The following is a 25,242-nucleotide window of genomic DNA, read 5'->3' on the forward strand; positions in this document are numbered from 1 at the left end:
TGGTGGATAGCCAGTATGATATTCTAAGAGTAAATTTATACTTTTAGCTTGTGTTAACTGAACACTTGTCAATGTGATATATGTGGAGGTCACATTAAATTAATAGATTTCTTTGATGTAACCACCAAATTATCTTTGTTAGCATGACCATTTTTTCCCCTCAGAATCTTTAAAAAAATCACTTTAAAAAGTTCTTTTATTCTCACATAATAGTGAAAAGAAGATTGCCTTTTTAAGAAAGCAAAAATTCAAGGGACAGAGTAGGGAGGGAGGGAGTGTGGACAAAGTAAATTTTTAATACTGTTATCTCAAACATAAAACAGCTGCTGTTTTCCACCCTACTGCTAGGCATTAGCAGAAGGTTTCAGATTCCAATATTATCATTCCAGGTCCTGCATACCTTCTGTTACGTCTAACTTCTAAATTCCGTCTTCAGTTCTTGTTCAGACAAAACTCCCATTAAGGACTGTGGATCTGACTTTCAGTTACACTATTAGGCTTCTCTATACTGTTAAATTGGTGTAGAGGAGCTTTAGTTCAACTGAGAAGCAGATCCTAAGAACGGATTACAGAGACTGACTCTCTATGCAAATTAGTTATGTACCTCAACGGAAACCTAAAGCTACTCGCCACATGATTAAATTCTTATCTTCACCTATTGCTTAATCCTGCAAAGTGATGAGCACTCTAGCTCTAATCCAGCAAAGTACTTATGCACATACTTAACTATATGCATAGGAGTAGTCCTATTGATGTCAATTATTGTTGGTTTAAAAATAAGCAAATGATTATGCACTTTGTTGAATCAGGGACAGAACGCTCACCACTTTACAGAATCCAGTCCATACCACAAACAACTCCACTGCAGACAGGAACAGATGCAGTCAGATTTTAGCCATTTTTCTTCAAAACAGTTAAGTGTATGCAAAAAAAGAAAAAAATAGATTATTAGAATTGACATGTCATATTTTTACAAAGTTCATACTCAATTTTACTGAATTCAATACAACTTTGTGATTATATCTACTACTGTATGTTGAAAAAATGTACATTGCTGTAAAACACTGAACAATATTATGTAAAATATTCACCAGAAATGCAATTAAGCGGAATATTTTCCCTTTAGAACTCAAACTGCAATGTGTGACAATAATAACTTTCTCTGTAAGAGGAAACTATTTCACAGTAATAATTATGGTACGCAGTGTATATATGCATGACGATTTCACTGCATTCAGAGTCTGAAATGATCATGTATTAATGAAAAACACTGAAGTGTAGTTTACCAATGTTTTATAAAAATGACTGTAAGTTGGAGTATGTATATTACTCTGGTGCCACATCTTCAATCTTCAGATCATCTGCACAAAAGAAGAAATCATACATGAATTGCTTGAAGGCCAATAATATTCACAAGTATCAATGAAAAAAGTAGTAACTGATTGTGATACACAATCTTCCTGAACACTAATAAGGCCAAAGAAAGCTGGGAATAAGAGCAGTCACTCATGCATATCTACTGATTGGACTCTGAAAATTGAGAAATACCAACTTTTGATGTACATGCCTGCATCTGTGGATAAGTTCGGCTTCTGTTTATCCCAATAGGCATCACATGTGCATCCAAGGGTATTTGACCATCTGCCGTTACCAGTTCTCGAGGGGAAGTAGCGACTTCACTCACCTCTCAATGATAACTGTAATCACTGTTCTCTTAAGGTAAGTGCTTTTTTAGCTCTGAAAGTAATTTTGCATCATAGACCATGTTATGATGTATTTGAAATTAAAACTCATACCGTTTTGGAAATAAACAACTAGCTTTATATTTCTGAATTATTGAAAGTGTAACATTATCCACTACTTAACTTAAACCACCGCAGACGATGTCCAAGCTCATGAGCTAGATAGAGGTCTGAAATTTCAAAGAAGAAAATAGAAGGTTAGGCTGTAGAGCTCCAGTGACAGCTCTTTCCAGGTGAAAAGCTATCTCAAGAAATAGGCATCCAGAAGATAATCAGTATAAAGAGTTTGAGCAAGATAGCCGGTCACAAAGATTAATAATATAAAGAGAAATAAGTCTGGTATTATGTGACTGTAATCAATGTTAGGTGTTTTCTTTTTAATGCAGTTATGAAGGTACCTGTGTATTTATTTAGAAAGTCAGTGTTTTTGATCACATGGTCCTAACAAACAGTCCGCCTCCCAGGACCACCATTTCCCTGAAACCATTGACTTTACTGGAGTTACTGTCAGCTGACCGGGACGAGGGTGGTCTAGTCTAGTGGTGGGAGCAAGCATCAGGAACCAAGGATCAAGATCAGAGCCGGAGTCAGTAATCAGAAGCCAGAGCCAAGGGTCAAACCGGAGCTCAGGAACTGGAGCAAGAAGGGTAGCAATCAAGAAGGGATTCAAGGCAGGGACAGGACAGAGGAAAGGCTGGGTGCAAGGTAGAGGCAGCAGGAACAAAGTAACTCAAACACAGTTGTGGGCATAAGCACTGAGCAGCCAATAAGCTGCTGCTGGCTTAAGAACCAGCCTACTGCCCCCTGCTGGTAGCGTGACCAATCAGGCAGCCTGCTACAGGCCAGATGTCTGGATGAGGCTGCCTGGAGACTAGATAGCTACTCAGAATTTACAGTCATAGGAGAAAGCAGAATTTGGCCCATTTAGTTAATCTTCAACTTTCCTGCAGACCTGAAGACAACATTCTTCTTTTCATCAATTCTAGCAGCAGGGGCCCTATGCATAAAGAAGTCAAATCCTGCCAGTTCTGATTAGTTGTCTGTTTTCTTGCATTCGCACTCACTGAAGAAGTGCAATAATAAATTCTCGATTTTGTGCCATAAATGGCAATGGATGCTTGAGTATTAAGATCTGATAATTACCTGCAAGTCTGTTAACTGGATTCTTTTTAATAGTACTAAATGTGTAAATCTTGCTAGGATTCTTCACTCTTCTTACAATGAAATTGTGTTTTTTAGGGAACTAAGTGATGCAGGAAGTTATAGTATCTCTTGAAGTTAAACATCTTCATTTACTTTTTTGATCATGAGAGACAGTGAGGTGAAACAAGGTTCAACATTTCTGTCTGAAAGCTAAGTAAATGGATGACACCTCAAATTCCTGCAGGGAGTTTAAGCTACCAATTTTTAATAAAATTTCTGTGTGTGTCTATATTGCCATCTAAATTGAAAGGGATTAATAAACCAACCGTATGACAAAAGGCCAAATTCTTGGTTGATCAACTATAACTCCAAGTTTCGTGCCTGCATCTGGGAGGCAGAATGTATCAGACACATTTCTCTATGAGGTGACATTCTGTTTTACTGTTTTCTTCCAGATATTGAAGGACCTCAAGTATTTATGACATAGTTTAAGATTTTCTCTGCATTCTACAGATCAAAACATGCTCCATGTCTTAACTCTTGGGGGATATAAATTGACATTGATGTAACTGATTATTCCTCAGCACAGAGTACTTCTAAAATATCACAGTAAGCACTAAAATTTTATAGTGAGATATTGTAAAAGTCGTGGATCGCTGCAGTCTGTATTTCTGCCTGCTTCAAGGGAGCTGATACTGTAAGATACTAGCATGTAAGATTCACTTGCATGACAAAACAAGAAGGTCCACTGCAAAAAGTAAGGAACAGGTGAAAAGCAGACATGAATCCCTATATATTTAAATAGAGATGAAGGAATATGAACAACTTCTGAGTTTTTCATTCTGTTTGCGGGATACTGTATAATATCTACTTCAGAAAGTGAATCTACAGGAATATATGTCAATACTCTAGAGTACATCCATTCTCCAAAGGACTGTATTTTCTTAAGTAATTTAAAGAAAAAAAGATGTGATAAAAATTGTCTTTTTGAGCTTTTGCAAGTACTTGGATAAGCTTTTCCCTTCTCAAATAAGCTAAGATAAAATAGACTTTCTTGCCTCCTGAGCTCTGAAAGTCTCAGTGAACATCCCAAAGTAGACCTTATAAGAGAAATCTCTGAGAAAACAATACAGCCTTCAATAGAAACGCTTGAGAGGTACAAATGTAAATACCGAAGGCCAATGCACATACCTTCTCCCAGAAGGGCTATAGGCCAATGCCCATGCTCTCCTGGCCTTGTAGGAAAGAGTAGAAACACTGCTAACTTTCTAAATTGTCTGAGTCCAAAATATGGTCAAGGATTTTTAAATAAGTATCTTTCACAAAGACCCTCTCTTTTAGAAAAGCATAATTACCACATACTAAACTTCCACGATACTAGGAATTATAGTCATACTACATTTAGCAGTACAGCACATAGCTAACTATATTAGAATTTTTTCATTGAAATTTATATATGCACAGAGTGCTTTAGTAAAAAATATTAATGAGTCACGATAAATCTATTTTTTCTATCTTCGAGGTCAATGGATAACTCATGCATAATGGACCAAATCTTGGACTTAAATAGCTTTGTTGGATGGAGTTCAATCCAGCTGCACGGCCGAGCTTGAATTGTGTCACCTACTCAGATTCTCAGAAGTCAAATGTCCCAAAGAATAGTCCATGATTCTAAACCCCAGGCCTGAGTATTAGCTCTATTACACCAGCTTTACACTGGCATAATGCCATTCACTTAAACAGTTACACTGAAGTAAAATCAGAGTAACAGAGTGAAGCATCAAGTTCCCACATCCAAACTACCACATATGATGTTCCAGAGGTGTTTTGAGATGATATCAGAGAAGACAATGCTAGCATCGAGAGAGAGGCTGGCTTCCTCCTCAGCTTAGCAAGAACTGGGGAAACTACATGATGGCCTGCAGAGCCTCTGAAATAAAGCTATCAGCCATTTCCATAGTAGTTCGGAGCGTGTAAACATGCCTGATCTACCTACAGCCATGGCCATTAAGGTCTTACCGCTACCTTCCCTTGGATTTGGGGCTATGTGGCTAACCAGTGAAGTGGTCTGCTAGAATTTTTCACTATGTTTCCTATTTCCAAAAAAGTAAAACATAAGAACATAAGAACATAAGAAAGGCCGTACCGGGTCAGACCAAAGGTCCATCTAGCCCAGTATCTGTCTACCGACAGTGGCCAATGCCAGGTGCCCCAGAGGGAGTGAACCTAACAGGCAATGATCAAGTGATCTCTCTCCTGCCATCCATCTCCATCCTCTGACGAACAGAGGCTAGGGACACCATTCTTACCCATCCTGGCTAATAGCCATTTATGGACTTAGCCACCATGAATTTATCCAGTCCCCCTTTAAACATTGTTATAGTCCTAGCCTTCACAACCTCCTCAGGTAAGGAGTTCCACAAGTTGACTGTGCGCTGCGTGAAGAAGAACTTCCTTTTATTTGTTTTAAACCTGCTGCCTATTAATTTCATTTGGTGATCCCTAGTTCTTGTATTATGGGAATAAGTAAATAACTTTTCCTTATCCACTTTCTCAACATCACTCATGATTTTATAGACCTCTATCATGTCCCCCTTTAGTCTTCTCTTTTCCAAGCTGAAGAGTCCTAGTCTCTTTAATCTTTCCTCGTATGGGACCCTCTCTAAACCCCTAATCATTTTAGTTGCCCTTTTCTGAACCTTTTCTAGTGCTAGAATATCTTTTTTGAGGTGAGGAGACCACATCTGTACACAGTATTCGAGATGTGGGCATACCATGGATTTATATAAGGGCAATAATATATTCTCAGTCTTATTCTCTATCCCCTTTTTAATGATTCCTAACATCCTGTTTGCTTTGACTCCAAGATCTTTTTCCTGACTCGTTGTAGCTAAATTAGCCCCCATCATGTTGTATGTATAGTTGGGGTTATTTTTTCCAATGTGCATTACTTTACATTTATCCACATTAAATTTCATTTGCCATTTTGTTGCCCAATCACTTAGTTTTGTGAGATCTTTTTGAAGTTCTTCACAATCTGCTTTGGTCTTAACTATCTTGAGTAGTTTAGTATCATCTGCAAACTTTGCCACCTCACTGTTTACCCCTTTCTCCAGATCATTTATGAATAAATTGAATAGGATTGGTCCGAGGACTGACCCTTGGGGAACACCACTAGTTACCCCTCTCCATTCTGAGAATTTACCATTAATTCCTACCCTTTGTTCCCTGTCCTTTAACCAGTTCTCAATCCATGAAAGGACCTTCCCTTTTATCCCATGACAGCTTAATTTACGTAAGAGCCTTTGGTGAGGGACCTTGTCAAAGGCTTTCTGGAAATCTAAGTACACTATGTCCACCGGATCCCCCTTGTCCACATGTTTGTTGACCCCTTCAAAGAACTCTAATAGATTAGTAAGACACGATTTCCCTTTACAGAAACCATGTTGACTATTGCTCAAGAGTTTATGATTTTCTATGTGTCTGACAATTTTATTCTTTACTATTGTTTCAACTAATTTGCCCGGTACCGACGTTAGACTTACCGGTCTGTAATTGCCGGGATCACCCCTAGAGCCCTTTTTAAATATTGGCGTTACATTAGCTAACTTCCAGTCATTGGGTACCGAAGCCGATTTAAAGGACAGGTTACAAACCTTAGTTAATAGTTCCGCAACTTCACATTTGAGTTCTTTCAGAACTCTTGGGTGAATGCCATCTGGTCCCAGTGACTTGTTAATGTTGAGTTTATCAATTAATTCCAAAACCTCCTCTAGTGACACTTCAATCTGTGACAGTTCCTCAGATTTGTCACCTACAAAAGCCAGCTCAGGTTTGGGAATCTCCCTAACATCCTCAGCCGTGAAGACTGAAGCAAAGAATCCATTTAGTTTCTCCACAATGACTTTATCGTCTTTAAGCGCTCCTTTTGTATTTTGATCATCAAGGGGCCCCACTGGTTGTTTAGCAGGCTTCCTGCTTCTGATGTACTTAAAAAAACATTTTGTTATTACCTTTGGAGTTTTTGGCTAGCCGTTCTTCAAACTCCTCTTTGGCTTTTCTTATTACACTCTTGCACTTAAGTTGGCAGTGTTTGTGCTCCTTTCTATTTGCCTCACTAGGATTTGACTTCCACTTTTTAAAGGAAGTCTTTTTATCTCTCACTGCTTCTTTTACATGGTTGTTAAGCCACGGTGGCTCTTTTTTAGTTCTTTTACTGTGTTTCTTAATTTGGGATATACATTGAAGTTGGGCCTCTATTATGGTGTCTTTAAAAAGGGCCCATGCAACTTGCAGGGATGTCACTTTAGTCACTGTACCTTTTAACTTTTGTCTAACTAACCCCCTCATTTTTGTATAGTTCCCCCTTTTGAAATTAAATGCCACAGTGTTGGGCAGTTGAGGTGTTCTTCCCACCACAGGGATGTTGAATGCTATTGTATTATGGTCACTATTTCCAAGCGGTCCTACTATAGTTACCTCTTGGACCAGCTCCTGCGCTCCACTCAGGATTAAATCTAGAGTTGCCTCTCCCCTTGTGGGTTCCCGTACCAGCTGCTCCATGAAGCAGTCATTTAAAGTATCGAGAAATTTTATCTCTGCATTTCGTCCTGAAGTGAAATGTTCCCAGTCAATATGGGGATAATTGAAATCCCCCACTATTATTATGTTCTTAATTTTGATAGCCTCTCTAATTTCCCTTAGCATTTCATCATCACTATTACTGTCCTGGTTAGGTGGTCGATAATAGATCCCTAATGTTATATTTTTACTAGAGCACTAAAACATACAATTATCCTTAGTGTGGTTCTTGTATTAGGCGTAGTTTAAATATGTATACATAACATGATGCAATTATGGGGATGGCTCTTTTAAAAATAATTTAAAAACACAACCCTGGAGTTTGGAATAAAGGATTAAGAAATCTGTTTAAATAAATATGGGTTGAAACGTTGAAAAGAAATGTATTAGCCAGAGACTGGAATCCACAGGAGTCTCCAAGGGTCTAATTCCTACATTAGTCAACATAATTTATCACATCTAGCTACTGGAGTAATACTGGGCTCATCAATATAATATTGAATAATTTCACAACCTTGATAAAGGTTATGAACTTCCAGTCATGGCCATGAACAAATGTTATATCTACACATGATTTGTCTTTGCAGGAATCACTTTAGTCCTTTGGATAAATAATGGGATCTTCTCTTTAATGTTATATATATAATCAATAATAAACTGACAAAAATAATTAAAATACCTCACATTTGTTTCTGAATTTTAAGTTCTACATGTATTTTAATGTCAGAATGGCACATCTGAAATACTCACTATTGGCCTCAATTTATGGGGAACTGGAAAATGGTTGTCAGTTATGAAAACTGATATTATAAATGTCTGAATTCTTTTTTTATACTTCCTTTCATTCTGCCCTACAGATCATCAACTTTTCATGAGTCATATCCACTTGTTCCAATTACCTGACCAGAACCAATGTGATGAGTCTAAGGCCTGGCCTACACTGGGGGGGGCAGAGGAGGGGAGTTAACTAAGTTGGTCTAAGTTACGCAACTTCTGCTATGAAAATAGCGTAGCTGAAGTCGATGTACTTAGAGCTACTTACCGCGGTGTCTTCACTGCGGTAGGTCAACTGCTGATGCTCCCCCGTTGACTCCACCTACACTTCTTGTTCCGGTGGAGTACCGGAGTTGACGGGAGAGTGCTCAGCGGTCGACTTATTGCGTCTTCACTAGACGCAATAAATCGACCCCCGCTGGATCGATTGTTCCAGAGGTAAGTGTAGACATGCCCAAAGACTCATGTGATAGCAGGTAAATGTGAAGAGGCTTTTCATTATGAAAAACTGAACCACAAAAGTTTGAGCAGAAAACTCTCTGCTACTTACTTACTTTCTTTCAAAGTATTTGATAAACAAAACAGGTTGGTAAATAACTATGTGCATTAAACTTTACATATTTTAAAAGTGTATATAGCTGAGTATTATTCAACAATTAAAGAAACAAAGAATAAATACATCAGACAATGTTGTGCTGAGATAGTGAACTATTGTGACACAAAGACCCTTATATTATTATTAAGGCTACATTTTAATCATGGGTATTTTTAGTAAAAGTCATGGACAGGTCACAGGCAGTAAACAAAAATTCATGGCCCGTGACCTGTCCATGACTCTTACTATATACCCCTGACTGAAATTTGGTGGGGGGGTGCCTTGGTGGGGGGCGTGGCCCTGGGGGTGCTGCGAGTGCTGGGCGGGACGGCCCGGGGAGCACTGTGGGTACTGGGGAGGGGGATGTGGCTCGTGGCCACCACAGGTGTTGGGGGAGTCATGGCCCCAGGGGCGCCTCAGGAGCTGGCGGGGGGGGGTGCAGTTGGTGGGGCTGGAGCAGGCTCCCTACCCAGCTCCTGGGAAGTGGTGGCCCCAGCTCCTAGTTCCACATGCTGCCTCCACTCCGCCCCAAGCCCCAGTTCTACAGCTCCCATTGGCTGGGAACCACGGCCAATGAGAGCTGCAGGGGTGGTGCCTGCGGGCAGAGTCAGCACATGGAGCTAGGAACTGAGGGAGGGGAGTTGCTGTCACCCTTCCGGGGAGCTCCCCCACCCCAAGTAAGCAACACCCCGCACTCCAATCCCCAGTTCTGAGCCCTCCCCCCACTCAAACTCCTACTGCTGGGGGGTCAGGCCAAGACTGCCCCAGCAGCAGCCAATGTGCCTGACCCAGGGGCTGCCCAAGCTGCTCAGGCAGTCCCCAGGCCAGCCACACCAGCCGCTGCAGAAGTCATGGAGGTGACAGAAAGTTACGGAATCCATGACCTGGTGACCTCCATGACAAACATGGAGCCTTAATTATTATGTAATAAATCTAACAAAGTAATTCTATAGACTTCAACGCTTTAGCATGTGATGTTCTACATGGGAAAATTACTTACCAGTGTTTGTTTTGTTATGATCTCCTCTTTTCCCTACTCTGCAAGAAAGATACCTCAAGTTATGCTAGTATGGCTCCAATGTTCTATCAGGAAGCAGGAACTAAGTGAAATTGCCAGTCTCACAGCCCTATATGAGATGATGGATAATCTGCAAATTCTGTCGCCTGTTTACCCCTTTTTCCAGATCATTTGTGACTATCTTGAACAGCACTGGTCCCAGTACAAATCTCTGGGGGAAACCACTATTTACTCCTTCCATTCTGAAAACTGACCATTTAATCCTACCCTTTGTTTCCTATCTTTTAAGCAGTTACCAATCCAGGAGAGGACCTACCCTCTGAAAGTCCAAGTACACTCTATCCACTGGATCACCCTTGTCCACATGTTTGTTGACCCCCGCGTCAAAGAATTCTAATAGATTCTTGTGGAACAATGTCTCTTTACAAAAGCTGTGTTGACTCTTACCCAACAAATCGCGTATGTGTCTGATCATTCTGTTCTTAAAACTTTGTAAAGAAGGCTATTTGCTTCCTGGCTTGTCATCTCTGTTTTGTCCTTCTCTGAGCTCTTCTCTCTGTCATCCTTACACCTGTCATTATCGTATTTCTTTTTAGAAGGAAAGAGGAGAAAGATCTTACAGAGTTGTTTCCTCATGCTTCCAGGATGAGGTGGTAAGATAAGACCGGGGTGTGGTAAGCAGGGTCTTATCTCTGCAGGCTCAGTTTTTGACAGTCTTTCTTACCTCCTCATTCCTGATATGTGGAGTGATAACAGTATAATGTGAGGCATCATTTTTACAGAATGGGGGAAGCCGAATAATGTGCAATCAAAGCAACCATCATAATCAGAGCTCAAAAATGCCACTGCAATAAGGAGGTGTGACGGTGCTCTGCTAAGTTATACCTGAATCCAAATTTGGAATGATTAGATATATAATGGCAATAATTAGTAAACAATGAGGTCTAATTTAGTAAATTAAAGAGGATTTTGTTAAATTACAATATAACCAAACTATCTTGATTTATCACAGACTCTGTAACATTAAAAATGTTTTACCAATCTGATGCAATTTTAAGCTAACAATGATGTATAGATATGTTTCTAGCTGATTTATTAGAACACAATTCTTTTTTTAAAAAAAAGAGGGGTGATTCGCACTGCTATTAGGCTAAAAATCTGAATTTGGATTTTTATTAAAATATCGTAATACAAACATTTTGCATCAGTAAAAGAAATTAGAAATATGGACACACCTAAAATTTTACAGTAATATATAGTCTCTATTTAACTCTGCACTGGGTGATATGTACAAGTCTGTCTTTACTGAATGTAAACAACAAAAACCAATATATAGAATACCAATATGGATATTTAGTATACTTTTATACCATGTGCATGCTGTCAGCATACAGGGTTGAAGTGCTGTAAGCAATTCTGATTAATTTTTCTTATATTTAGATCATGATATCATTTTATTTTATTTTTTAAGTATGGAGCTTGTCATATCAGAGAAGCAACTCAATAGATATATGTTGGGACTCATGTGAATTAGCCTGGAAACTACTATGAGACTAACAGATTTATTTGGGCATAAGCTTTCGTGGGTAAACTTCTTCAGGTGCATAGAGTGAAAGTTACAGATGCAGGCATTATATAATAACACATGAAGAGAAGGGAGTACTCTTTGATACTATTGATAGTATAATCAATATAAGAAGATTCCAGGATTGTCACTCTGAAGCGATAGAAACAGCTACAAGCATGATTGAGGCCTCTTTTTGTTCAGACTATCACCAGGTTGAATCCTCACTGGGTTTTGCAATCTGTTACCATCCAATTTTTAAATTCTCAGTCATTTTGACTTTATGAATGATGCCCATGTGACAGCATGAGCTTTCAGCTACTAGTATTTCAAAAAACTATTAATTTTGGGGGCAATTACATCAGGGCAAGAATTTTGAAAAACAGCTTGCGTGTGTTATTTTTGGCATGGTTTTATGCTTTATAAAAGTACTTTGTTGCCCCACCACTGTAATTGTACTGCATTAGTGAATACCTTTGGTGAGAACCTGCTTCTTTTGTTCATCTTAATCAAAAGCCTATTCTAAATGGTTAAGAGCCTCACCTCCTCTGGTTTGCAATGGTATGCTGGGAATGTCAGCCTCTGTGGATAGCTCATTGTTCATGCTGATGCAATAAAATAGTTCATCCAAGAAAGAGGGTTTTTTCAATCTTTCTGCGCTGAGTGCTCTTGACATAAAGTAACCTTCAGTATTATTCTTATTCTCCATCTCCTGTGAACTTTGTAGGTCATCAGGTTCTTCTATTTGGGCCACAGAATCATTTGATAAATGACTAATGGCCAAAGCTTTACTGAGATAGTAGCCAGAGGTTTCACCCTCTGCACTTTCACATATACTTTTATCTTCGATACCAGCCCTCTCCTGAGCTGTTAACATCCCCACACTACGGCCTTCATCTAACAGTTTGGATAGAGTAGACCTGGAGAGCAGGGTGGAGTCTTGAGTTGTGTAACAAGAGGGACTTATTCCATCAGAAAGAGATTCCTGTAATTCTGGCACGGGAACATTGCTTATTGTTCTTGAGAACTGCATACATTCTTCCAGAAGAGTCACAAGCTGCCCTTCAGAGAGACGAGGTAGTTCTTCAGGCTGGAAAAAACCAAGCAAAAATTTCTTCCTGTCAAAATATAACTTAATAAAACCATCACAAAAGAGTTTGGCAGACACAAAAGAATGAATAGGACTCTTGAACATTGATGATGTTATTTTGGGGGTTTCCTGAGTTTAAATATGCTTATATGTAATTATACTACTTGTTAAACCATTCCAAAAGGTGTGAGATAGATTAGACACTGAAACTTGTTAAGGAGGCCTGCTGTACACCAGGCACTTCATGGAGAGGCCTTTCATTTCACCTGCAATCTCACACAAGACTTCGTATTATTAAAGATAAAAGCACAGTTGTTTACTTACTAAGTTAAACAGTTTAGTGACTTTTAAAAAATATAATATTTCCTTGTTGATTTCAGGGCTCTAGTCTCTTTCAATTATCAAGAGAAACAGAATACATAGCTGAAAGATCCATAGTAATTTGGATGATATATTTGGAGCTCTTACACCCATGTATTCTTTTTTCAGTCAATTTCTTATACTAACAATGAGGGGGCAGTTATGTTAGACAGGGCTTATGACGCAAAAGTTCAGTCATCACAACCTTTAATGCTCCTGTGTAACAGAACAGAGCAACACCACACACTGCTGTAAGGCAGGTACTGAAGAAGATTATCTTTTCCAGCTGAAACTACAGGGAGTTTATTAGGTAGCCAAAGTGTAGATACTCAAATCGCAATTTGGCCAGAGTATCAGGGGTAACAAAATGTTACTTTTACAACAAGTATAAGGTGTTTTTTTTTTATAGATCACAATTGATCAGGGCCTCAGTTTTACCTGACATCCAAACATGATGGGCCAGATGATCAGCTGATGATTTCAATACAGCTACACCAATGTATACTACCTGGAGATCTGACCCACTACAAAACCTCCAACACCTTGATCCAGCATTGATCCAGCACTGACTCAGAGAACAGTGCCACTCACCAGCATCAGCACCATTTCCTGCAGTACCTGGCTTTTTTCTGCAGGACTCTTATCCAAGTACTGACCTAACATGACACTGCTTTCTTTATGTGATGTGACGAGATCACAGCCCAAAGGGGCATAGTTGCATGGATTACATGTTAAAACTGCTCATTCATGTTTATGAATCGGAATAGCCTTCAGTCAAGAAGAAATGAATACTTCTTTGTTAAATATATTTGAGGTATTAAAAGTTTCAAGTTGACTCTACAAATCAACAAGTTAGAGATCAGGGGTCGCTTCCAGTCATCACTCTACAGTGAGCGAGTTTTCAAATCTTAGTGTCCTTTAAAATATCAAATAGACAAAAAGGATGTGAAAAAGCCTGCGTTATCGAGCCACCACCAGATACTGAATGACAGACTGTATGAACTGTATGAACTGAGTTTATTTGCAGTGTTGCACAGAATCAACAGCAATGATGATGTCTGGGGAAATGCTTTTAAAAGAACAAAAGCCGATCTAAGATCCCATATCAGTAGCAGTTATAGGTAAAAAATCGTTCTAGCTAACCTAAAAGGTAAAAATCAGACGAGAAAAAGAATCAGGAAGCTTAACATGTAAAGCTGTGTGGCAATCTAATGATGTCAGAAAAAAATATTGTTCAAAGCAACAATCACTCAACTTGAGTTACAATTTATACATATGGATTTCCAATATATTAACACACTAATGAGAACATAAAGATTACATAACGTTTTAGTACTAAGCAAGAGTATTAATACTTGCAAAGTCTTGTTTACAAATCTGCTGAGTGTTAATGCACAATAATTATTAATAAGTCCAGTCCAGAGGATGATAAATATTAAGTAAATTTATAATGCCATTATACAATTCAACAATATGGCCTCACCTAGAATATTGTATTCAGTTCGCCCCATTTCTGAAAGGAGTTAGCAGAATTAGAAGGGGCTCAGAGATACAGTTAGGACTCCTCCATGACCACATGACTGTCTTCATTCTGTGCAATGACTCAACCTCTGAGCCCTTTGTCAGCCAAACTGGTGTAAAACAAGGCTGTGTACTGGCACCCACCCTTTTCTCCATTTTCTTAGCAGCTATGAAAACATTAACCCAAGATCGTCTACCACAGGGCATTGGCATCCAATATCGGATTGACAGCAACCTCTTCAACCTTTCTCATCTCCGTGCAGAACTAAAGTAATATCAGCAACAATAACCAAACTGCAGTATGCAGATGATTGTGCTGGAGTTGCACACTCAAAGGAGGATCTTCAAACAGCCCTTAGTTGTTTCTCTGAAGCTTACAAAAGCCTAGGGCTAACTCTGAACATCAGCAAAACAAAAGTTCTCCACCAGCCAATCCCTGGTCAATCATCAGACCCAGCAAGGAAGATCTATATGGACAAAGAAGAACTGGAAAATGTAGAATAATTTGCCTATCTTCCCAGCCATCTCTCATGGAGGGCAGACACAGACATTGAGATTCAGCACAGAATTCCCTGTGCCAGTCTTGCCTTTGGCAGACTCGCCGGGTGTTCAACAATCACAACATCAGAACACATGCTAGACTTTTAGTTTATAAAGAGGTAGTAATCCCAATTCTCCTCTATGGCTGTGGGACTTGGGTGACCTATAAAACATCTGAAAAACCTGCAACTCCAGCACCAGCACTTTCTTTGGAAGATCCTCAACATAAAGTGGGAGGATTATCGCACTAATGTCAATGTCCTCACAGAGGCCAACATCTTCTGTGTTAAGGCCCTGATTATCCAGCACCAGCTGAGGTGGAGCAGGCACTGTGTGTGCATGCCTCATATATGCTTACCAAAATAACTGCTGTATGCCCAATTCACCAAAGGAGAAAGGAAATGGGGCCAAAAGAAATGCTTTAAAAATGCCCTCAAAATAATCATCAAGAGATGTGGCATCGACACCACACACTGGGAGACAGCAGCCCAGGATAGGGATAACTGGCGAAGACTTGTCGGAGAGAGAACATCCACTAGAGGAAAATCACCTTGCCCTGGTCGCAGAAAAACGCCAGAATAGACAGGAAAGACAACTGTCATGCAGCAAATGCTGCCCAACCTGTCTTCCAACACCACCTGCAATGTCTGCCAATGAGCCTGTGGCTCAAGAATTGGACTCCTCAGCCACCAAAGGACCCATGAAAAATAAAACCTGTGAAAGAAATCATCCTTGGCCTCGAGGGATCGCCAACAAATGACAGTTTAGTTAGTATCAGTAATTAAAAGGTTAAAAAAAATTACAAGGATCTTGTAATTATCCCCAAAACAAACATTAGAAACTCAGAAAATGTTGAGTTAAGGTTAGTCCTAAAAGAAATTAAAAAATGTTAAGGTATAGAAATGCACAGTGCAGGCATGCAAACCACCTTAATTCTGGCCCTTAGTGATGCCATATTGTAATTTTATAGTTCTGATAATGGCATAATAGAGTTTGCAGACACAGATTAGATTAAACTGATTTTTAAAGACATTTGATGTTTAATCGTTTTCCCATCATGGTTTCACTGTATGGACTCTCATCTTCCCTGAGGGCAACTTGGTTTCATTCCAATTGAGAACAATGGGAGATGGCAGCCATTTAACTAAAAGGCTGTTTACAGTTGTTGTTTTTTAAAGAACAGTGCTAATTGTATGTATTATAGGTAGAATTTTATTTTGGTGAACATAAAGCATGGTAATTACATGAAGACTCAATTAATCTAAAGAATAATGATATAATTTAGTTTTCATTAGCTAACTAGATCCTGGACCAAGTTATGGCCCTTTTATACCATTTTCTCATACTTTTAGGTTTTCATAACAGTGAAGAAAATCTTTATTAGCAGGGGATGGAGCCAGAGACTCCTGTAACTAACCCAAAAATACAGGAGAAATCAATTTGAACTCAGGACTTTAACTCCCACCTCTAAGCACAATCCACTACCCCATGCTGTCTCTCTAAACTTCTTGTAGTAGTGCTTTAACTTGTAGGGCAAATTTTTTTGCAAGTACTTTTTATTTAAAAGGTAACTCTTGAGCATTTAAAGATATAGTGATATCATACCATGTGACAATTAACACACCACAACTAAGAAATATGTATTATTTCTGTCCTTTTAATCCATAGTGCCACTTACATGGGAATTACTTTTAGTGATTACATGACAATCTGCAGAAGTATGTAAATACTAACATAAGGAATTACACTGTGTTTACAAGGAACCGCATACTCTAGTTACCATGTAACTAAAGAGGTGTTAGTTAAAAATAAACACTTTAATGTACAGGGTTCTACAGCAAATATTTTTTAAATGTGCACCTATGTTTTGTATACAAAGCTGGTAATTGCGCATGTAAATGAGAAACTACAGCCCAGATCCTCAAAGGTATTTAGGAAACTAACTCCAATTAGGTTTCTGAGGGGTAGCCGTGTTAGTCTGTATCAGCAAAAATGGGGCATCCTTGTGGCACCTTAGGCCTGGTCTACACTAGCGGGGGGGGGAGGGGGATTGATCTAAGATACGCAACTTCAGCTATGAGAATAGCGTAGCCGAAGTCTACATATTTTACATCAAATTAAAATGACTTACTTCGCATCCTCGCAGCACTGGATCAACGGCTGCAGCTCCCCCGTTGACTTTGCTTCCGCCTCTCGCACTGCTGGAGTTCAGCAGTCAATGGGAGAGCAATCGGGGATCGATTTATTGCGTCTACACTACACGTGATCAATCTATCGGGGATCGATTTATCGCTACCCAGAGATCCGGAGGGTAGTGTAGACATACCCTTAGAGACTAACAAATTTATTTGGGCATAAGCTTTCGTGGGCTATAACATACTTCATCAGATGCATAGAGTGTCATGTGCTGTATATTTATACCTGCTTACTGTATTTTTCACTCCATGCACCCGGTGAAGTGGGTTATAGCCCACGAAAGCTTATGCCCAAATAAATTTGTTAGTCTCTAAGGTGCCACAAGGTCTCCTTGTTGTTTTAATTCCAATTAAAATCAATGGCAATTAGGTGCCTAAATATCTTTGAAGATCTGGGTCTAAAAGCACATTTTCCAGTTTGTCATTGTGTAATTTTCTACTGTATATGTAACTGTCCTTTCTACATGTGAAACAGCATCTGTAGGATGGGTGCCTATAGTTATGGTTGTGTGCCATTATCTGTTGTGTGCTTACACAAATGTGTTCCAATGTGAGTTAAACTGTGAATGCGTATTTCCCTTTGTATATGTTGGCCTCCAGATTTTGAAGATTTGACTCTAAAGTGATACCTTCACTTAATCTGCTATTATTTATATATTTCCATTCAGAGTAAAATATTTTTGTTGAAAGGCTGACAAATTCAGTTAAACAGCTGCCTTTGGACATAGTTTGTCTGTATTTATATCTTTTCATGGGGTCTGATTTCACATTATTGCTTGTTCCCATGCCATAGAAAATATCTCTGAGTGTTCTTGAGCTACAGTAAGATTTTTAGTAAATGGAGAACAGATACTGAATAATCTACTGCAAAATTAATAGATTGTTCAGTAATGTGGGGAAGGCGTTGAAGTGCGGTAAATGTTCAGAAAAAACTACATAAATTAATTTTTTTTAAGATTCTGGTTTCCCGCCTAACAAAAGTGGAGCTGAGTTATCCTGTGCCATTTCATTTATTCAGGTGTGAGGGTTTCTGGTTTTTGAGTATCTTGAAGTCTGATCTTGAGTTATAAAAATATTAATCTATGAATGAATGCTTACAGTTGTGAAGGTTTGCTTTTCTAGCTGGTTTCAAAATGCATAGAGAAATGGGAATATTTTCTACTAAAAATATTCAAAAACTAAAAGCAAAGACTTGCATGAGTAATGCAATCCTGTAATTATTCACCCAAAATCAAGTTGTGTGTTCACTAGCGAAACTGATTTACACCTCTACCCCGATATAACGCGGTTGTGGGGAGCCAAAAATCCCTACCGCATTATAGGTGAAATGCCGTTATATTGGGGTAGCGGTGGCAGGGCTCCGGCAGTAATTTAAAGAGCTCCAGACTCCAGCCGCTGCGGGGAGCCCAGGCCCTTTAAATTGCCGGGAGCCCGCTGCCACAACCCTGGGGTAGTGGCAGCAGGGTTCCGGTGGTGATTTAAAGGGCCCGGGGCTCCCCGCATCAGCCGGAGCCCTGGACCCTTTAAAGCGCAGCCCGAGCCCTGCTGCCGCAGCCCCGGGGTAGCAGTAGCAGGGCTCCAGCAGTGATTTCAAGGGCCCGGGGCTCCCCGCAGCCCTGGGTGGTGGAGCTCAGACTTTGGCTTCAGTCCCGAACCCCAGCAAGTCTAACAACAGCCCTGGCAACCCCATTAAAATGGGGTCCTGACCCACAGTTTGAGAACTGGTGGAGCAGAGAGTATGTTTATAAAATCTGCAGATGACACCAAGCTGGGAGGAGTTGCACGCACTTTGGAGGGCAGGATTAGAATTGAAAATGACTTTTACAAATTAGAGAACTGGTCTGAAATCAACAAGATAAAATTCAATAAAGTACTTCACTTAGGAAGGAAAAATAAAAAACACAGCTACAAAATGGGAAATAACTGGCTAGATGGTAATACTGCAGAAAAGGAGCTGGGGTTTATAGTGCATCACAAATTGAGTAAGAGTCAACCATGTGATGCAGCTGCAAAAAAAAGCTAATATCGTTCTGGGCTGAATTAACAACTCCATGGGTTCCCCAGGACTGCAGCACCCATGTAAAAAAATTTAGCTCCCCTCCCTCCCCCACTCCCATCCGCCGGTGGCCGCTACTGATCAACAACTCTCCTCCCTCCCTCCCAGTGCCTCTTGCACGCCGCGATCAGCTGTTCTGTGGCATGAAGTAGGTGCTGGAAGGGAGGAGGAGGAACAGGGACAGGGAGCACTTTGGGGAGGCAGCAAAAAGAGGTGGGGCAGGACCTTGGGGAAAGGGGTGAAGTGGGATTGGGGCCTGGTGCTGAGCGGGGGTTGAACACACCCAGAGAAAATTAGAAGCCAGCGCCTGTGCTACTCAGCACTGGTGAAGCCTCAGCTGGAGTACTGTGTTCAGTTCTTGACATCACAATTTAGAAACGATGTGGACAAATTGGAGAGAGTACAGAGGAAAGCAACAAAAATGAGAAAAGGTTTAGAAAACCTGACCAATGAGGAAAGGTCGATTAAAAAAATTGTGCATGTTTAGTCTTGAGAAAAGAAGACTGGAGGGGGGGGGCCTGTTAACAGTCTTCAAATAAAGGCTATTATAAAGAGAACTGTGATCAATTGTTCTCCATGTCCACTGAAAGCAGGACAAGAAATAATTGACTTAATCTGCAGCAAGGGAGATTTAGGTTAGATATTAGGAAAAACTTTCTAACTATAATGGTAGTTAAATTCTGGAATAGGCTTCCAAGGGAGGCTGTGGAATTGCAGGTTTTTAAGAACAGTTTGGAGAAACACCTGTCAGGGATGGTCCAGGATATTTGGTCCTGCCTCAGTGCAAGAAGCTGGACTTGAGGACTTTTTGAGGTCCTTTCCAGCCCTACATTTCTATGATTTTATAGTGCTTTTGTACATTTTAAAGCTCCTAGATAGGATCACATGAAGTTAGTTTTAGAATCTTGAGTTAGGTAAAGTGTAGATGACTGAGAGGTACATGAACAGGGTGGTGGCCTAATTCCTATGAGGTCAAGGGGGATTAGTAATTTATCATCTGTTTACAGGGCCTCCGAGTTATTCAGGGATGATGGGGCTCACCTATCCGACTGGGGAGCTGACATATTAAAGAAGATGTCAGTAAATGTCTAGGACCCTGGTCAGCAATGGGGAGAGGCCAGCCAAACTAATTGCTGGCTCCTCCTTGAGGTAAATGTCCAGTGCAGGTATTCCATAGAGAATGGATACTGACAGGTGGATAGGTAAAGGATTTTAAGGAGGCACTTTTTAAAGGAGCAGAGAAAGAGTGTTAGGGGCTCCAATGACTGGTACAGCAAGGAGTCAATCCCCCTCCTTTATGACCCCCCTTAACCCTCCTAAGAGAGGGAGAGGGTGGTAGGATCTGAGCAGTGGGTTGGCTGGGATTAGAATGGAAAAGGGGGAGGGCTGATGGCAGCCCCTGAGTATATGATTATGGAATTACCTGCACTGTACAATTTTTATCAGCTGAGTACTCCCAGATATTTAAAAATAAAGTTGTGGCCTAATTAAAACCACATCCAGTCCCTCCTGTCCTTCTTCCAGCCTAGCTGGACAATGACCCTGTCATCTACTCACAAATTGGGACAGGTGGTCAGTACTGAAATCAGAGCAAAGAGGCTGCTCTTAGTGTCCATTCAAGTACTAGCTTTGGAAATTCTATTTAGAGAAGTCTGAATAACTGGGGGAAATGATGGGAATATACTTATATTAAATGTATTGTTTATATGAAACCACATAAGCACTTTAATACCTGGGGTTATATAGAAAATTGATACAATATAATATTTGTATATGTAAATAAAATAATTCTTTTATGGTTAACTATACACTTTTAGGAGGCTCAATACTTGGAATCAACAGTAAATTCTTAGGATGACACTAAATTCCAGTTCTTCTAAGCTTTCACAGTCCTCACTGTAATGTACTTACAAAGCCTCATTAAACAGATAAAACATTTACATAGATACTATTTTAATAACATATAAATGCATCATTCACATTATTCAGAATATAGAAACCACATACTAGACAAGGCAAAATGATCTATGAAGTCTGGTTCCTATTATAATTGGAAAAGCTCCAATTGTTCTTGCTAATTTTTAATAGGGCACTGAATCCCATTCAATTGCTAGGCTTTTTACTGCTAATGGTCCAAGAAACTAATTTCTAGCCTGGAGTCCTGGATGCCTGTTAATGACCTTTCCAGCAGGAATCTATTTATGTGTGCAGCTAGTTCTCCTGACCCCAGTTGCCTTTCTCTACCTGAGGGTCTTTTGTGTTTAGCTGAATTCCTCAGTGGCATGGGTCTATAGGATAAATCTTACTGCATGTGGTAGGAATGCACACTTGTACTTAGTTTGTGTACAGACCTGCTGTGACTCTGGGCTTACAAGTTCAAAGCATTAGGAATGTTTTCAATTTCTATACAATAATGGAGACAGACTACTAAATGCATTCCTTATATTAGAAAAAAAGACAGAAAGGAATATTTAAGCCTTTTTGTTTTGTGATGTGATATATTTTTGTTGTTCACCTTGGAGGTACTACAGTTAACTGCTGTGACTGTCTCTGAAGTTTTTCAGTATGATTCCTTAAAATTGTTGGAGATGTATTTTAACTGTAATGCAATGTCAAATGTATGGTTTGTAATCTGTTCTGAAATAATCTTCTCCCTTCCTGCTGAAAGGAATCCATTACAAGAGTGCAATAACCTACTGAAACAATGATCTGGCTTTTGACATATCAGCACTGGTATCATTTGGAAGTTTTAAATAGTTATTTACTAAATGATAAATAGCACTTTAAGTGCATAGCTCTATCATATCACCGACAAGGCAATCCTTGCCCTTTACCTTTCCATTTAGCATTTCACACCAACGCGCCCTATCAACAGTCAGGCAATGCCATACATTACCCTGCCTCCTCAATAATCACACATTTGTCAGTCAACACCACTCATTAGGATATTTGTTTAATCTAATACATTGCATACAAAAACAAATGGAGACAGTTTATTATTAAATGTGAATGATTTGCCTGAAGTTTTCCAAAACACATTAAGGCCCAGACCCTGCAAACACTTACACACATGCTTAACTTTGGGCAAGTAAATAGCATTTCTGAAGTCAGCACAGGACTGGGGTTTACAAAACTTGAAAATTGGTTTTAAGTTGCTGGGTCTTATGCTGATCAGAGCCACATGTTAATTCTGAAGTGCAATTGCCAGTTGCCCGTTATGTCTTTCTACTTTTTTTAGAAACACTAAGAACACAGAAAACAGATTAAAGGAAAAAATTTGTCTGCTATCTGTGAGGTTAATTCCAAAAGGAGATGTAACAAAGACTGATAAAAAGAATGGGCCGCCAATATAGCTAAACAAGGGTTAATCTGGCCCAGAGTCTCCACTAATTTTGTGCCATTAAAAAATTAAGGAATGCAGCCAGACAGAATAACTTGAAATATTTATTTTGTTATTTGTAATCCTATTTGCAAATTTTAATGATGCTAAAACTATTATTATTCTAAAGTGTATACTCCACTGAAATGCTGTTCAGTTAAAATTTAAGGACAACAATTAAAACATCATGAAACACAGCATACGGAAACTAAATAAAATACTAACAAGCCACAGTACAAAGATATATTTACATCTGAAAAGAAATCAATTAGAGCTACACAAAGGCTTGCATCCGTTCATGCAAATGGCAGTTTTCAGCATTACACCAGGTTCATGAAGAATCCAACTAACTGAGTAGCAGGTGCAATTTGTCTTAGAATCATAGAATATCAGGGTTGGAAGGGACCTCAGGAGGTCATCTAGTCCAACCCCCTGCTCAAAGCAGGACCAATCATCCGGACAGATTTTTGTCCCAGATCCCTAAATGGCCCCCTCGAGGATTGAACTCACAACCCTGAGTTTAGCAGACCAAGCTCAAACCACTGAGTAACAAGACAAGACACTCGGCTTCCAGAGGCAGAGAGAGTACTCTGAATTAGCCAGAAGAAAACTAGTCAATTTCCTTCACACAATTTGAAATGAGTGATTAAAAAAGACAGCGGTATAAGGATCCCAGGTAATATTAACCATCATTCAACATCCAGAGGTATCAAGCCATTAGGGATGGATTAGGGTGACCAGATGTCCCGATTTTATAGGGACAGTCCTGATTTTTGGGTCTTTCATATATAGGCTCCTATTACCCCCCAACCCCCATCCTGATTTTTCATACTTGACATCCAAAAAGCTTCTAACAGTGGTTGTCAACTGACAGAATTAACACATGCCCATCAAGCCAATGACATTGGAAAAACAGAAGCAGCAAACACAGGATCCAGATGACAGATCTACCTTATGGCTAAACATGCCACTGCAAAAGAACTATTTTGATAACAAGAATTGGCCATGTGAGCAGAAACCCATTAATGGTATGTCTACACTCAATGTAAACTATGGGTTAGTGGGATTTAATCCTACATTCAGTCTTTTCTAACCCATGCTCAAACCTTGGGCTCTGGCGCAGCGCAGACCCAAGTCAAACCAACCAGAGTCCCTAGTTCCTTCCTGAAATGTGGCTGCTCTAGCCCTATGACCATGATGCACAGTGCAAAAACTTCACTGCCTACCATCCATGTTACAGGAAGTTTGAATAACCCACCAACACAGCCTGCCAAGCAGTCATTTTGCTCTATGTGCTCCCAGCTATCGGAGCCAGCAACATGGAGGAGGTGCCTTTTGAAGAACTTCTCTTGCTTGTGCTTTCACTCCTGTGTCAGGAAACTGGCAGAGCATCTGTGAGGCACTGGTGGACATTTCAATGGTATTTTCTGTCCCACCAAAGTACCTGACAGATTTCCTGATGGAGCAGGAGGAGGCGGCAGAGGAGGAGTACCCTGTCATGGCAGACTTGCACTGGCAGATGCTGCTCAGTACAATTGGCATGGCCACTGATGCCCTCTACGTAGACAGTGCTTCTGGCGCAGGGCCACAAACACAGGCTGGTGGGATCATGCTGTCATGCAGACCTGGGGTGATCAGCAGTAAGTCCAGAACGTTTGCATGAAGAAAGCAAATCTGGAGCTTTGTGAGCAGCTTGCTGCCACCCTCCACCATAAAAAGACACAACTGAGGTCCCCCTTGCCAGTCCAGAAGCAGGTTGCTATTACCATCTGGAAGCTAGCTACACCAGACTGCTACAGGTCCGTTGCCAACCAATTTGGGGTTGGAAAGTCCACTGTGGGTAAAGTGGTGGCAGAGGTTTCTGAGGCAATCAGGCGTGTGATTACCCCAATGAGGTGGTCATTAATGATATTCCATAGGTAAAGCTACTTTTGAAAGAATGGGGATTCCTAACTTCGCCATGGTCATTGATGGGACTCGTGCCCACAGTTTGCCTTCCTCAAGAAGCACATGGGTACTACACCTACTTCTGGACCAATAGAGGCCAATTTATGAATGTCAATGGGAGCTGTACTGGAAAAGTTCATGATGCCTGAGTTTTTTGCCGCTCGGGAATCTACATTCATGGACAGGATGAGACACTATTCCCACCAAATAACATTGACATAAATGGAGTCAGTGTCTCCACCATTATTCTGGGGGACCCAACATACTCCTTTTGCCTTGGTTTATGAAACCATACCCTGATTTCAGAGGCCCTAGCAAAAGAAAAATTAATTACACTATCAGCAGGAATAGAATGGTTGTTGAATGTGCTTTTGGCAGATTAAAATCACGTTGGAGATGCCTACAGACTGTTTGGATACCAGTGTCATCAGTGCTGTCACATTACAGTGACTCGCTGTGCTCTTCATAATCTTTGTGAAGCCAGAGGTGAGCCACTTCCCCCTGAATGGACCTATGACAGAGAGGGGATGACGGATGGGTAACCTCAGCCAGAAAGTGCAGCTACCACAGTTGGAGCTGGTTGCACCTGGGCAGAAGAAGTCAGGGATGCTTTATGTGCTCACATTATGGACTTGCATGGCCCAATGGAAGAGGGGGAATAGTGTCTGTAAGAATGTGTTTGTGGGAGGAAGGGGCTAATCAAATGTTGGAGCAGGGCATTTAGTGCTTTGGAAGGT

The 25,242-nt window shown here is 40.2% G+C and overlaps 1 protein-coding gene across 6 annotated transcripts in view; it reads right to left on the reverse strand.

Annotated features, from left to right (window-relative positions):
* Positions 1-294: 294 nt before the first annotated feature.
* The window catches only part of FSIP1 (fibrous sheath interacting protein 1), a 185,183-nt gene continuing 160,235 nt past the window's right edge, over positions 295-25,242 (reverse strand). For 5 of the 6 annotated variants that reach the window (XM_045013688.1, XM_045013691.1, XM_045013689.1 and 2 more), the window contains exons 11-13: positions 11,961-12,507; positions 1,866-1,912; positions 1,277-1,361 (exon numbers count right to left, since the gene is read on the reverse strand). In XM_045013688.1, coding sequence (XP_044869623.1) covers positions 1,353-1,361; positions 1,866-1,912; positions 11,961-12,507 — 603 coding nt within the window. In that variant the 3' untranslated portion in view covers positions 1,277-1,352. Of the gene's footprint in view, positions 1,362-1,865; positions 1,913-11,960; positions 12,508-25,242 lie in introns of all 6 variants that reach the window. The other variant, XM_045013692.1, reaches the window with a different exon arrangement.

This window comes from Mauremys mutica, chromosome 4 (assembly GCF_020497125.1).
Source record: "Mauremys mutica isolate MM-2020 ecotype Southern chromosome 4, ASM2049712v1, whole genome shotgun sequence".
NCBI classification, from domain to species: Eukaryota; Metazoa; Chordata; order Testudines; family Geoemydidae; genus Mauremys; species Mauremys mutica.